This window comes from Mustelus asterias, chromosome 10 (assembly GCF_964213995.1).
Source record: "Mustelus asterias chromosome 10, sMusAst1.hap1.1, whole genome shotgun sequence".
NCBI classification, from domain to species: Eukaryota; Metazoa; Chordata; class Chondrichthyes; order Carcharhiniformes; family Triakidae; genus Mustelus; species Mustelus asterias.
The window spans coordinates 83,509,278-83,521,950 of NC_135810.1; the positions used below are offsets into that span (position 1 = coordinate 83,509,278).

Consider the following 12,673-nt stretch of genomic DNA (forward strand, 5'->3'; position numbering starts at 1 on the left):
AATAAAATAAACCTTGCCACTTAAAACAGTAGACTAATTTCTTTCTCCCTGTGTCTCTAAATTAATTATAAGGTAGCTACAAATTACATGAACAAGTTACATGACTATGGAAAAATTGCACATTGATTGAAAAATAATTACAAACTGACCAAAGGTGGACCTGTAAGGTGAATAGAAACAAAGCATGATTTTAAAAAGATAGAAGGCCTTTTAACGTGAGAAGAATTTAGACTTTTCGGCAATTTACTCTGCGTCAGTGGTTTTAGTATTTACATGTATAAATTATATCCGTAAACTACACTTGGTTTTTCTGCTTCATACTTTGTTTCTCTGCCAAGACATTAAGAAAATATTTTCCTTTGCAGCACCCCTGGAACACTTGAACAGAATTATGTGGTTTGTGAGTTGCAACAGAAAATTAACATGTTGTACTCCTTCGTGAAGAATCACTTGAATAAGAAGATAATTGTCTTTTTTTCAAGCTGCAAAGAGGTAGGTGTTGATACGGAAATACCAAGCTATTCCTGCACACACAAGGAAATGTATGACCTTCCCCGTTTTTCACACCGCTGCAAAGCACCTAAGAGGATCATTTCATTATGATAACCATGAGCAGTCATGGCTTCTGGAGTAAGCCTTGAGCAAGTCTTGAGTCCGTGTGGAGTTTGCACATTCTCCCTGTGTCTGCATGGATTTCCTGCGAGTGCTGTGGTTTCCTTCCACACTCAGTGATGTACGGGTTAGGTTGATTGTCTTGGTAAATTGCCCTTTAGTGTCGGGGATTAGCAGGGTAAATATATCAAAATAAGGGGAAGCAGATTTAGGACTGAGTTGAGGAGGGACTTCTTCACACAAAGGGTTGTGAATCTGTGGAATTGCCTGCCCAGTGAAGCAGTTGAGGCTACCTCATTGAATGTTTTTAAGGCAAGGATAGATACATTTTTGAACAGTAAAGTAATTGAGGGTTATGGTGAGCGGGTGGGTAAGTGGAGCTGAGTCCACAAAAAGATCAGCCATGATCTTATTGAATGGCGGAGCAGGCTGGAGGGGCCAGATGGTCTACTCCTGCTCCTAGTTCTTATGTTCTTATGTATATGTGGAGTTACGGTGATAGGGCCTGGGTGGGATTGATGTCATTGCTGGCTCGATGTGGCGAATGGCCTCCCTCTGCATTGTAGGGATTCTATAAATTATCATCTGTGTGCTACTCTGCCAATTTTGTGTCCAAAGTCTATGATCTGCCATTTGCACCTTACGAGGATGCTGCAAGGCTATCCTGAGCTAATACTCATTGAATCCCTACATCGAGCCTGCAACGACATCAATCCCACCCAGGCCCTATCCCTGTAACCCCACGTATTTACCCTGCTAATCCCCCTGACACTGAGGGGCAATTTTGCATGACCAGTCAACCTAACCCGCACACCTTTGGACTGTGGGAGGAAACTCACGCAGACACGGGGAGAACGTGCAAACTCCACACAGACAGTGACCCAAGGCAGGAATTGAACTTGGGTCCTGGCGCTGTGAGGCAGCAGTGCTAACCACTGTGCCGCCGTGCAAACCTGAGCTGAATTGAGGGGCTGTCTTGACCAGAAGGTAAAGCAACCACCACAGGAACCTAGAAGTGATCAAGTCATGAGGATTTGAGTAGTCCCAGATTAAGTTCTCTCGGCCCTCGCATGAACAGTGGAAAAAGCTGCCTGACTGCTTCAAAAACAGACAACCGGCCATTATGTATATGTGCACCTATTGGGCTTTAGTTTACTCAAAGACGCACTGAATTGTGGACTACAATCCCGAAACACTCTTTAAAAATTCTGAAATTCAATGTAATGAAAAGAAATGTAACTTGTAAAATGTTTCCTCGAGGCAGTGACCTTTGTAAAGGCTCTTTACTCAGGGTTGTTTTACAGTTGTATGTGTTTGAGGTTTACCTCTTTCATCTGTTCTTCAGCTGTGTTTGAGTTTTGAAAGGGCAAGAAATATAGTTTCTTAAAATTTTGTAAGGTGTATAGCTTGTTTTGCGCTGTTTGACTTTTTAATTAATTAAAATGGAACAGTAGGCAGATTTTCATTAGGGTTGTTGAAGCTTGTGATTTGTGCTGCATCGAGGGATAGTTTGAAGAAATGCTGCAAATTGCAAGCACGGGCATGTTATTTTCTGAATGGTGCAGGATACTCTGGCTGTCAACCTGCATTCTCTACATGTTGGATTGAGAGGAGCTTTCTTGAAATGGAAATTTAAAAAAAAAATGTAACCTGCAGCTTTACATCAGTAAGATGGAGGAATAGAATTAACTTTAATTGAAGTTTTTTTTGGGAGGGGGTTGGGTTCAAGATTTACTAAATCCTTCACTCTCCTTTTCTGTACCTTAGGTCCAATATCTGTTCCGTGCATTTTGCCGTCTTCGTCCTGGTTTGCCAATTCTGGCTCTTTATGGCAAGCAACAACAGATGAAACGAGTAGAGGTCTACAATGAATTTTGCCGGAAAAGGGCTGCTGTACTATTTGCAACAGACATAGCTGCTCGAGGACTTGGTACGTAGAGTACAGGGGTGAAGACTATGTTTAAAAGTATAAGACCATTTGAAACTTTTCTTTTTTGATGTTTCTCTCTTCCTACTTGGTTTGCTTTTGAAAAACTCATTTGATTATTTCTAAAATCTGTTCTCTGTGCCTGTTTATGCACATACTGTCCTTTGTGCTCCGCCATGCATTCATTCAACTTCTCATAGAATCCCTACAGTACAAAAGGAAGCCATTTGGCCCATTGGGTCCACACCAACTCTCCAGCATCTTACTCAGGACCTATCCCTGTATTTAACCTGCTAATTCCCCATCCTATAGATCTTGGGACACCAAGGGGCAATTTTTTTGCATGGCCAATCACCCCAAACTGCAAACTTTGGACTGTGGGTAGAAACCAGAGCACCTGGAGAAAACCCATGCAAACAAGGGGAGAACGCGCAAACTCTAGACAGACAATCACCCAAGGCTGGAATTGAACCCTGGGCTCCTCAATTAAATTATCACGTCAGTACTTGAATGTTGCGTTGAGAATAACAGTCAGGCTAACCATTATAGAACATAGAACAGTACAGCACAGTACAGGCCCTTCGGCCCTCCGTGTTGTGCTGAGCTTTGTCCGAAACCAAGATCAAGCTATCCCACTCTCTATCATTCTGGTGTGCTCCATGTGCCTATCCAATAACCGCTTGAAAGTTCCTAAAGTGTCCGACTCCACTATCACAGCAGGCAGTCCATTCCACACCCCAATCACTCTCTGAATAAAGAACCTACCTCGGACATCCCTCCTACATCTCCCACCATGAACCTTATAGTTATGCCCCCCAGTAACAGCTACATCCACCCGAGGAAATAGACTCTGAACGTCCACTCTATCTATCGCCCTCATCATCTTATAAACCTCTATTAAGTCACCTCTCATCCTCCTCCGCTCTAAAGAGAAAAGCCCTAGCTCCCTCAACCTTTCCTCATAAGACCTACCCTCCAAACCAGGCAGCATCCTGGTAAATCTCCTCTGCACTCTTTCCAATGCTTCCACGCCCTTCTTATAGTGAGGTGACCAGAACTGCACACAATATTCCAACTGTGGTCTCACCAAGGTCCTGTACAGTTGCAGCATAACCCCACGGCTCTTAAACTCAAACCCCCTATTAATAAACGCTAACACATTATAGGCCTTCTTCACGGCTCTATCCACTTGAGTGGCAACCTTCAGAGATCTGTGGATAAGAACCCCAAGATCTCTCTGTTCCTCCACGTTCCTCAGAACCCTGCTGTTGACCCTGTAATCCGCATTTAAATTTGTCCTCCCAAAATGAATCACCTCGCACTTATCAGGGTTAAACTCTATCTGCCATTTTTCGGCCCAACTCTGCATCCTATCAATGTCTCTTTGCAGCCTACAACAGCCCTCCACCTCATCCACTACTCCACCAATCTTGGTGTCATCCGCAAATTTACTGACCCACCCTTCAGCCCCCTCCTCCAAGTCATTGATAAAAATCACAAGTAGCAGAGGACCCAGCACTGATCCCTGTGGTACACCGCTGGTAACTGGTCTCCAGTCTGAAAATTTTCCATCCACCACCACCCTCTGTCTTCTATGAGATACGATGTGGAGATGCCGGCGTTGGACTGGGGTAAACACAGTAAGAGTTTTAACAACACCAGGTTAAAGTCCAACAGGTTTATTTGGTAGCAAATGCCAATAGCTTCCTGGGTGCTGCCCCTTCGTCAGATGGAGTGGATATCTGCTCTCAAACAGGGCATACAGAGACACTGTGTCTCTGTATGCCCTGTTTGAGAGCAGATATCCACTCCATCTGACGAAGGGGCAGCGCCCAGAAAGCTAATGGCATTTGCTACCAAATAAACCTGTTGGACTTTAACCTGGTGTTGTTAAAACTCTTTCTATGAGATAGCCAGTTACTTATCCAATCGGCCAAATTTCCCTCTATCCCACATCTCCTTACTTTCTTCCTGAGCCGACCATGGGGAACCTTATCAAACACCTCACTAAAATCCATGTATACGGCATCAACTGCTCTACCTTCATCTACATACTTAGTTACCTCCTCAAAGAATTCAATCAAATTCGTGAGGCAAGACTTCCCCTTCACGAATCCGTGTTGACTATCCCGGATTATGCTGCATCTTTCCAAATGGTCATAAATCCTATCCCTCAGGACCTTTTCCATTAATGTACCGACCACCGAAGTAAGAGTAACCGGCCTATAATTGCCAGGGTCATTCCTATTTCCTTTCTTGAACAGAGGAACAACATTCACCACTCTCCAGTCCTCTGGCACTATCCCCGTGGACAGTAAGGACCGAAAGGTCAAAGCCAAAGGCTCTGCAATCTCATCTCTTGCCTCCTAAAGAATCCTAGGATATATCCCATCTGGCCCAGGGGACTTATCGACCCTCAGGTTTTTCAAAATTGCTAATACATCTTCCCTCAGAACATCTACCTCCTTCATGGAATAATCAGCCAGCAGCTTCCAAAGTTAAATGCTGAAATCTGGAAATTCAACTTCCCTGCTTCTCCACGGGCTGTACTATAATTGTACTTTGTCGATAGACTGCAGTGAAGTCTGTGTAAGGGCTTGAAGTTGAGGTTCCCCAATGGCAACCCATAAGTGCTATGGAAAGTTATGGAAAGTTCAAATATAAGTGAATTTTTAATGGTATGATCAGTCATAATTACTGTCATACTATCTGTTGTCCTGAACTTTAATTTTAGAAGTATGGTGTCTACAGTATTTGTTCACAATTTGACTACTGTTGGAGATTTAATAATAAAATGTAATCTTTGTTGTTTTAATTTTACTGTCTTTTATCACTCTTCCTCCCAGCTTTTTTTCCCAATCTTTATTTCCCTTTCTCATTCTATTTTATGCTTCCTGTGTTAGAATTGGATAGTTTAGTAGTGATGCTTGCCACGATTGTTTGAAGAGTCTTGTTGATTCTTGCCCTGCTCACAGGTGCCCTGCAGAGGGCGCAGTGCTGGATCAGATTGCAGGTCTATGCTCAAAGGCTTGTGAAAACTCTCTGGACAGCTATCAGCGTAGTGAATGGCAAGCGCTGTTCTTTCACTATTGACTATAAAACCTGGAACTGCATGCTTGTGCTAGGAGTGCTGAGAATGTTTTAAGTTTTAAGTTCAGGACAGCTGGTTCATGATGCAGAGCAATGCCAACAGCATGCGTTCAATTTCTATACTGGCTGAGGTCATTCACAAAGGCTCTGCCTTCTCGACCTTGCCTCTCACCTGAGGTGTGGTGACTCTCAGGTTAAATCACTACCAGTCAGCTCTTCCCCCTCAAAGGGGAGAGCAGGCCATGGTCATCTGGGACTATGGCGACTTTACCTTTTACCATTACACATAGCTAAAATAAAAAGCATGGCACAAAATGTGTGTACTGGTAGATTATTCCTGAAGCTATTTGACTGTTTCTCTTTCCAGATTTTCCTGCCCTGAACTGGGTTCTTCAGTTGGATTGTCCAGAGGATGCTAATACTTACATTCATAGAGCAGGGAGGACAGCCAGGTATGGTGATGATGTGCAGCCATGCATATCAAAATGTATTTTGTGAATTCTTGTAATATTGTTACTCAAGTGCATGTGCTGAACATGAAGTAGAAAATTATAGATCAAAATATTCTATTTTTAAACTGTCATAAATTTTAATTTTTTTTTCTAGTTGGGCAAATTATTCTCCTTTAGCTGAAATGAATGTTCTGTCATGAAAATTTAAATGGCTTTCATGTGTCCTGCACTATGCGTTAGTGACTGGAAGTAGCATAAGGAGCCAAAATAATGTGTGTACATGACTGGTATATTAGCAGGATATTTAATGGTTGTGAAAAAAAGTAATCTTCTTGGTGAAAATTAACATGTATAAATAAGGACTTTAATATTTAATTTAAACAGCATGAACCGAAGTACTAATTTAATTTTATTTCATTATTTTGTTTAATTCCTTAGTTACAGTTTTATAATTTTTAATTCAAGATTAATTAGTTGCAGTTAATTGAAATTATTACTTGGGGGCCAAATTACCTCTGCACAACCCTGTTTAATCATCATCAGTCCTCTAAGCCAAAGAAGGGCTTATATGTTTGTGAACCAGACACTGAAGATGCACTTCATTTCTGGGGACAGCAGATAATTCATTTTCATTTCAGCGGCACATCAAAGATCAACAGCAATTACTGTGGCTGAGATGAAACTAGCCATTTGAATTCGGGTTTCTGCAGATATTCCACTTTCTGGAGATGAGGGGGGTGCAACTCCTGGGTGCATGACTTGGGAGCTGCTTATGGGTATGTCTCGAGTTTTAAACCGGTGATAATGGCCCAGTTCATCCAATCGGGATTAGATTTCCGACCCTGATCAGACAAAAAAAATGCACATTTCCTTCCTTCTGCTTTTTCTGAGCAATCTTCCAATGGTGGATCCTTCACATCTGACTCAGTGCAGCAAACTTCATTGGGAGCAGCAAAAGGAATCTGTGCTTCCTTTTTATGGCACAAAATGGCGCATTTTGGTAAATAAAGAGGTTAAATATCCAAAAGTTGCTTTGAAAAGAGCTACGGGAGAAAGTAAGGATAGGTGGGTAGGGTGGTAAGTGGGTGAGGCGGGTAGTTGGGCGAGGTGGGTAGGGGGTGGTCGGGCTCAGAGGCAGCTGGTGGTGTTCAGGAAGGGAGTCAGATAGTGGGGTCTAGTCAGGTGGCATCCGGTAGGTTTACCAGTTTACCAAAGTTACCAAACTGGGCCTTTTCCTGTCTAACATTCTCTGGGTAACTATCTAAATAAGAAATCAGAACCATCCAGAGTCTCTGACACTAACTCGGACTTGGAAGGTCCCAGGGAGTAGGAGCCATCGGACTTCAAATTTCCTGCATGTTTCCCACAGAGTCCTTGAGTTGGGACTTTTGAGGAGTTCTATAAGAGCATCTTCTGGAGTACATCCGATCTCCAACTATCTGGGGACTGACAGATCTGAGCCATATCCTAAGATAGACCTGAAATTTGTAACAGTCTTATTTTTTGGGAGCTGGTCCACTGAGAATTCTCCTCTTGGAACAGAACGCAACAGGGTAGTGAGGAGTCGTTGTGGGGCAGTGGGTGGTGGGGTGGGAATGGATCAACTTTCTTATTAGAAAAGGAATATTTGATTGTGAAATCATAGATTTACGTTAAGTAGTTGGGAAAAGACCAGTTTCCATTGCATCTGATGGTATATGAATTTTTTTCAAAGCATATGACATAAAGGATGCATTATATAGAATCATAGAATCCTTACAGTGCAGAAGGAGGCCATTCGGCCCATCGAGCCCACACCGATGACAATCCCACACAGGCCCTATCCCTCTATTTACCCTGCTAATCCCCTGACACTAAGGGGCAAATTAGCATGGCCAATCAACTTAACCCACATCTTTGGACTGTGGAAGGAAACCCACGCAGACATGGGGAGAATGTGCAAATTCTACACAGAGTCAGCCAAGGCTGGAATTGAACCTGGGTCCCTGGTGCTGTGAGGGAACAGTGGTTGCCACTGTGTCACCCTATAATTTCTGTAAAACTCAGAATATATTCACTAGGACATTATAATTCCCTTTTGTTTCAGTTGATTGCTGTTTATAAAATGATACTACTAATCGCATTAAATTTTTTACTATCTTTAAAATAACAGAGTATTGTGTGTGGAGCCATACATAGTACAATATGGCTAGTTTTCTGGCTTAGCTGGTTTGTGGAGAATTTAAAACTATGCAAATATACTTTGTAAATTCTGTTTTACATATTAATCCTTCAAGCCAATGGATTTACTCATCTGAATGCAATGGGGCTGATTATATTGTCAACTTGTTTACTTGTCACTGAAGAGGTTTGGATGCAATATCTTGACTTGTTAAGACTTGGCTTGCTAATTTACATTGACATCAGTCTGGCAATCAAACTCTATCCTGAGCTTCTCAAATTATTCATTTAACTAGGTACATAGTGCTGTTACAACCTGGTCTTGTGACTAAGGATGAGTTAGTTATGTTTCTCTTTCTTTAGACAATACTCAATTTTGAAATTTGTTTTCTTGTGCTTAAATCCTTCCCTGACCTATCCCCACCCTCTTTAAACATAGGAAAATATAGGATGGCATTTATAGCTAAAGGAATAGAATATAAAGGTAAGGAAGTATTGTTACAACTATACAAGGCATTGGTGAGACCGCATCTGGAGTATTGTGCACAGTTTTGGTCCCCTTATTTGAGGAAAGATGTAGTGGCTGTGGAGGCAATTCAGAGGAGGTTCACTAGATTGATTCCAGAGATGAGGGGTTTGTTGTATGAAGAGAGATTGAACAGTTTAGGCCTATACTCCCTGGAATTTAGAAGAATGAGGGGAGATGAAATTGAGGTATTCAAGATGATGAAAGGTATGGATGAAGTAGACGTGGAGCGGATGCTTCTGCTGGTGGGGCATTCTAGGACGAGGGGTCATAGCCTTAAGATTAGGGGTAGAAAATTTAAAACAAAGTTGAGGAGAAACTACTTCTCCCAAAGGGTTGTGAATCTGTGGAATTTGCTACCCCAAAGTGCAGCAGATACTGGGACAGTGAGTAAATTTAAGGAGGAGTTAGACAGATCTTTAATTGGCAATAGGTTGAAGGGTTATGGGGAAAAGGCAGGAAAATGGGGATGAGGAGATATCAGCCATGATCGAATAGCAGAGCGGACTCGATGGGCCGAATGGCCTAATTCTGCTCCTATATCTTATGAATTTATGAACTTACGAACGTAGGACTTGGGAGCAGGAATAGGCCGTTTGGTCCTTCGAGTCTGCTCCACCATTTGATAAGATCATTGCTGACCTGACTTTCCTGTCTGCCCCTCATTGCCCTAGACTCCCTTGTCTACCAAGAATCTATTTGATTCAGCCTTGAATAAAGCCCCTGCTGCTTTCTGGAGAAGAAAATTACAAAGAGTAGCAGCCTATAGCCCTGGATACTTGCTCTCATCGTACCAACCTATGAGATTTCTGTCTGCTCCAATTCTGGCCTCTTACGCACTCTGATTTTCTACTCTCGCTTCAAACCTTCTCTCTTTGACCAAGATTTTGGTTATCTGTCCTAATATCCCTTGAGGCTTAGCGTTAAATGTTGTTTGATCATGGTACTGCAAAGCGCATTGGGATATTTTACTGTATTGAAAGTGTTATATCAATGCAAATTATTATTGGTCAAAGCTATGATGGAATTAGATTGACCTCCCAAATTTTGGGTTCAACAGTAAAACAATATATCCAGTTTGGAACATGATGAAGGAAACAGGGAAGCAGAAGAAATGTCATTTTCCATGCATCTTGATAGTCTTGTAACAAATGTCCAAAGTGATCTAACCTTGGTTCAGCCTGGGACGTGCTTTTCGCTGCAAAGTATTGAATGGAAATGGTGCATTGCTTGTATTGGTTATGTGCTAATCTCCTTGAAACTGATCGCAGCAATCCCTTGTCACGTGTTCTATCTGCAAACAAGTAACATGAGCATAGCTCCTGGATAAGAAGAAACTCAAAGTTGTATAGCAAGTGTGTGATGAAATGTTTGATAATAAAATGATGTAGATTGCATGCTGAACAAATACCGCATTGCAAATGATTATTTTCTAGTTTATTTGTTTTTCTAGTCTAGTTATTTTACAGGAATGCTAAAGAGAATGGAGAGGTATTCAAAGTTGATGTACAAAAATGTCAGTTAATATTCATCTGATATTTTATAGATGTAGCCTCCTAAAATGGTAGAGTCCCAAAATAGAAAGCTCTGTACTGGCTCAAAATGAATCCTACATCTCTCAGATAATTGAATTGCAGATTATCAGTTGAGATCGGTTTCTGCAAATATGTAATCTATCATTATGCCATGTATTTAAATTCTACAGCTGGTTGGTTGATTCGGTTCTGTCCTTTATTATTGCTGTTCAGTCTCCACTATTTAGTTACTGTGTTGATGTGCATTTTCAAAAAATAGAGAGTTCTGCATTGTAGGGATTCTATGGTTCTAATTAAATCCAGCAAAGGCATGAAGTGGAACCTTTTTGATGCAATAGAAATTATTCATAACTTTTCGCATTTTCTCAACTGTGTAATTTACTCAGGATCACTTGTTTTTCCAGCTCTAGCTTTTCCATAAGCAGTGGAAAGATTTTGTCCTCTGTCTCAATCAGTTCAGTCCAAATATCTGTCGTTTACCATTTGTAGGAGGTTCAAGAGAACCTTTAGGGGAATTGTGCTTTGATCAATAAAAATGTTATTATAATATTTAGCAAATTGCAATGTTTGAATTAACTTTTCAAATGCAAAGGGCTTTTAATGCATATGTATCAATGAATATTTTATGAAGGAAGTGTATCGTTCTGGTGACCCTGTGCTTTACAAATTGTATTAGCAGTGCAAAAACATTGGTGTAATTCTGTTTGTACATTCCATTCAGTTCTGCTATTCAGTAAAATAATGGCTTAGCTGTATCAGCTCTATCTACCTTTGTTCCTTGTCCTTTTATATCCTTGCAAAAGTCTATCTCGTATTTGAAATTATTAATTGAGCTCATGCCTGCTGCTTTTTGTGGAAGAGTGTTTCACCATTTCTACTGTGTGTGAAGAATTGTCCTTGCATTTTTCTTTCTTGAACTGCCTGACTCTGATTTTAAGGATATATCGCCTTGCCTCAGTCTCTCCTACCGTTGTGAAATGTTTTTCTTTATCTGCCTTAAAAAAGTCTTAACTAAATATAAAAAATCGTCCCTTAACCGTCTATGTACCCCAGGGCAAACAAATCTAGTTTATTTCATCTCTCCTCATAACTACCCCTTGGTGAATCTGCATTGTGCTCCTTCCAAGGCCATCAATCTAGAACTGTACAGCATGCAATTCTCAAAATGTTGCTTAATCAGATGTATAGATGTAGCAAAATTTCCTTCAGTTTATATTGATATTCCAGCCCTCTAGTTATAAAGGCTAACATTTCATTAGCCTTTTTTCATTTTTGTTTTCTTTCATTATTGTGATCTATGTGCTTGCACCCCAAAATCTCTTGGACATTCAGTTTCTATACCATCTAAATAATACTTGGAGTTTTCTGTTTTTTTGGTCCAAAATGAATGGCCTCACACTTACTTGTGTCGAAGTCTTATCTGCTACAGTTTTGCCTAATCACTTAATCGTTCATTGTCTCTTTGTAACTTTGTGCTGTCAACTAGATTACTTACTCTCACTAATCTTTGTGTAATCAGCAAACCTGAACATGTAGTTCTCTGTTCAGTTGTCATCAATGAACACAATGAGCAAAGATTCAAACAGATTCTTGAGGGATATCACTAGTCAGTTCCTTCGAACTTACATACCCATTATCCCTTCTTTCTGACTTCCACGGCCTATTCAATCATCCTACCAGGTCAATAATTTGCATTCAATTCCATGAGCTCTAACTTTAGCAAAGTCTTTTTCATGTGAAAGTGTCAAATGCTGTCTGCAGGTCCATACAAACTATAGCAATGGATGTTCCTCAATCTGCTAGTTTAGTTACTTTCTCTCAAAATAATCAGGTTTGATTGATCCATTACTAATCTGCATTGGGGTTCTGCAATCAGTTCAAATTTCTCTTAAGTGTTCAATTCTCTCCTTAGTTATGGATTCCATTAACTTGCCCCATGATAGATGTTAAATCCGAACGGACAACGCCTTAATGCTTTTTGAATGAGACGTTAAACTGAGACTCAGCCTGCTCTGTTAAGTGGATAATGCCGTGGCACTCTATTGCAATCTACAAGTGCCAGCTATGGCTCAGTTAATAGCATTCTGGCCTCTTAGTCAGAAGATTGCTCCAGGCCTTTAGTGCAGTGATCTAGCCTGACATTCCAGTAGAGTCCTGAGGGAGAGCTGCACTGTTGGTAGTGGCACGATGGCACAGTGGTTAGTACTGCTGTCTCACAGCGCCAGGGACCCGGGTTCAATACCAGCCTTGGGTGACTGTGTGGGAGTTTGTACATTCTCCCCGTGTCTGCGTGGGTTTCCTCCAGGTGCTCTGGTTTCCTCCCGATTAACCATGCTAAATTTCCCTTAGTGTCAGGGGAATATATGGTGCT

At 41.2% G+C, this 12,673-nt stretch overlaps 1 protein-coding gene across 1 annotated transcript in view; it reads left to right on the forward strand.

Annotated features, from left to right (window-relative positions):
- Positions 1-12,673, forward strand: part of ddx10 (DEAD (Asp-Glu-Ala-Asp) box polypeptide 10) — a 242,134-nt gene that overhangs the window by 40,736 nt on the left and 188,725 nt on the right. Inside the window, exons 7-9 of the mRNA XM_078222065.1 lie at positions 366-492; positions 2,380-2,542; positions 5,997-6,081. Coding sequence (XP_078078191.1) covers positions 366-492; positions 2,380-2,542; positions 5,997-6,081 — 375 coding nt within the window. The remainder of the gene's footprint in view (positions 1-365; positions 493-2,379; positions 2,543-5,996; positions 6,082-12,673) is intronic.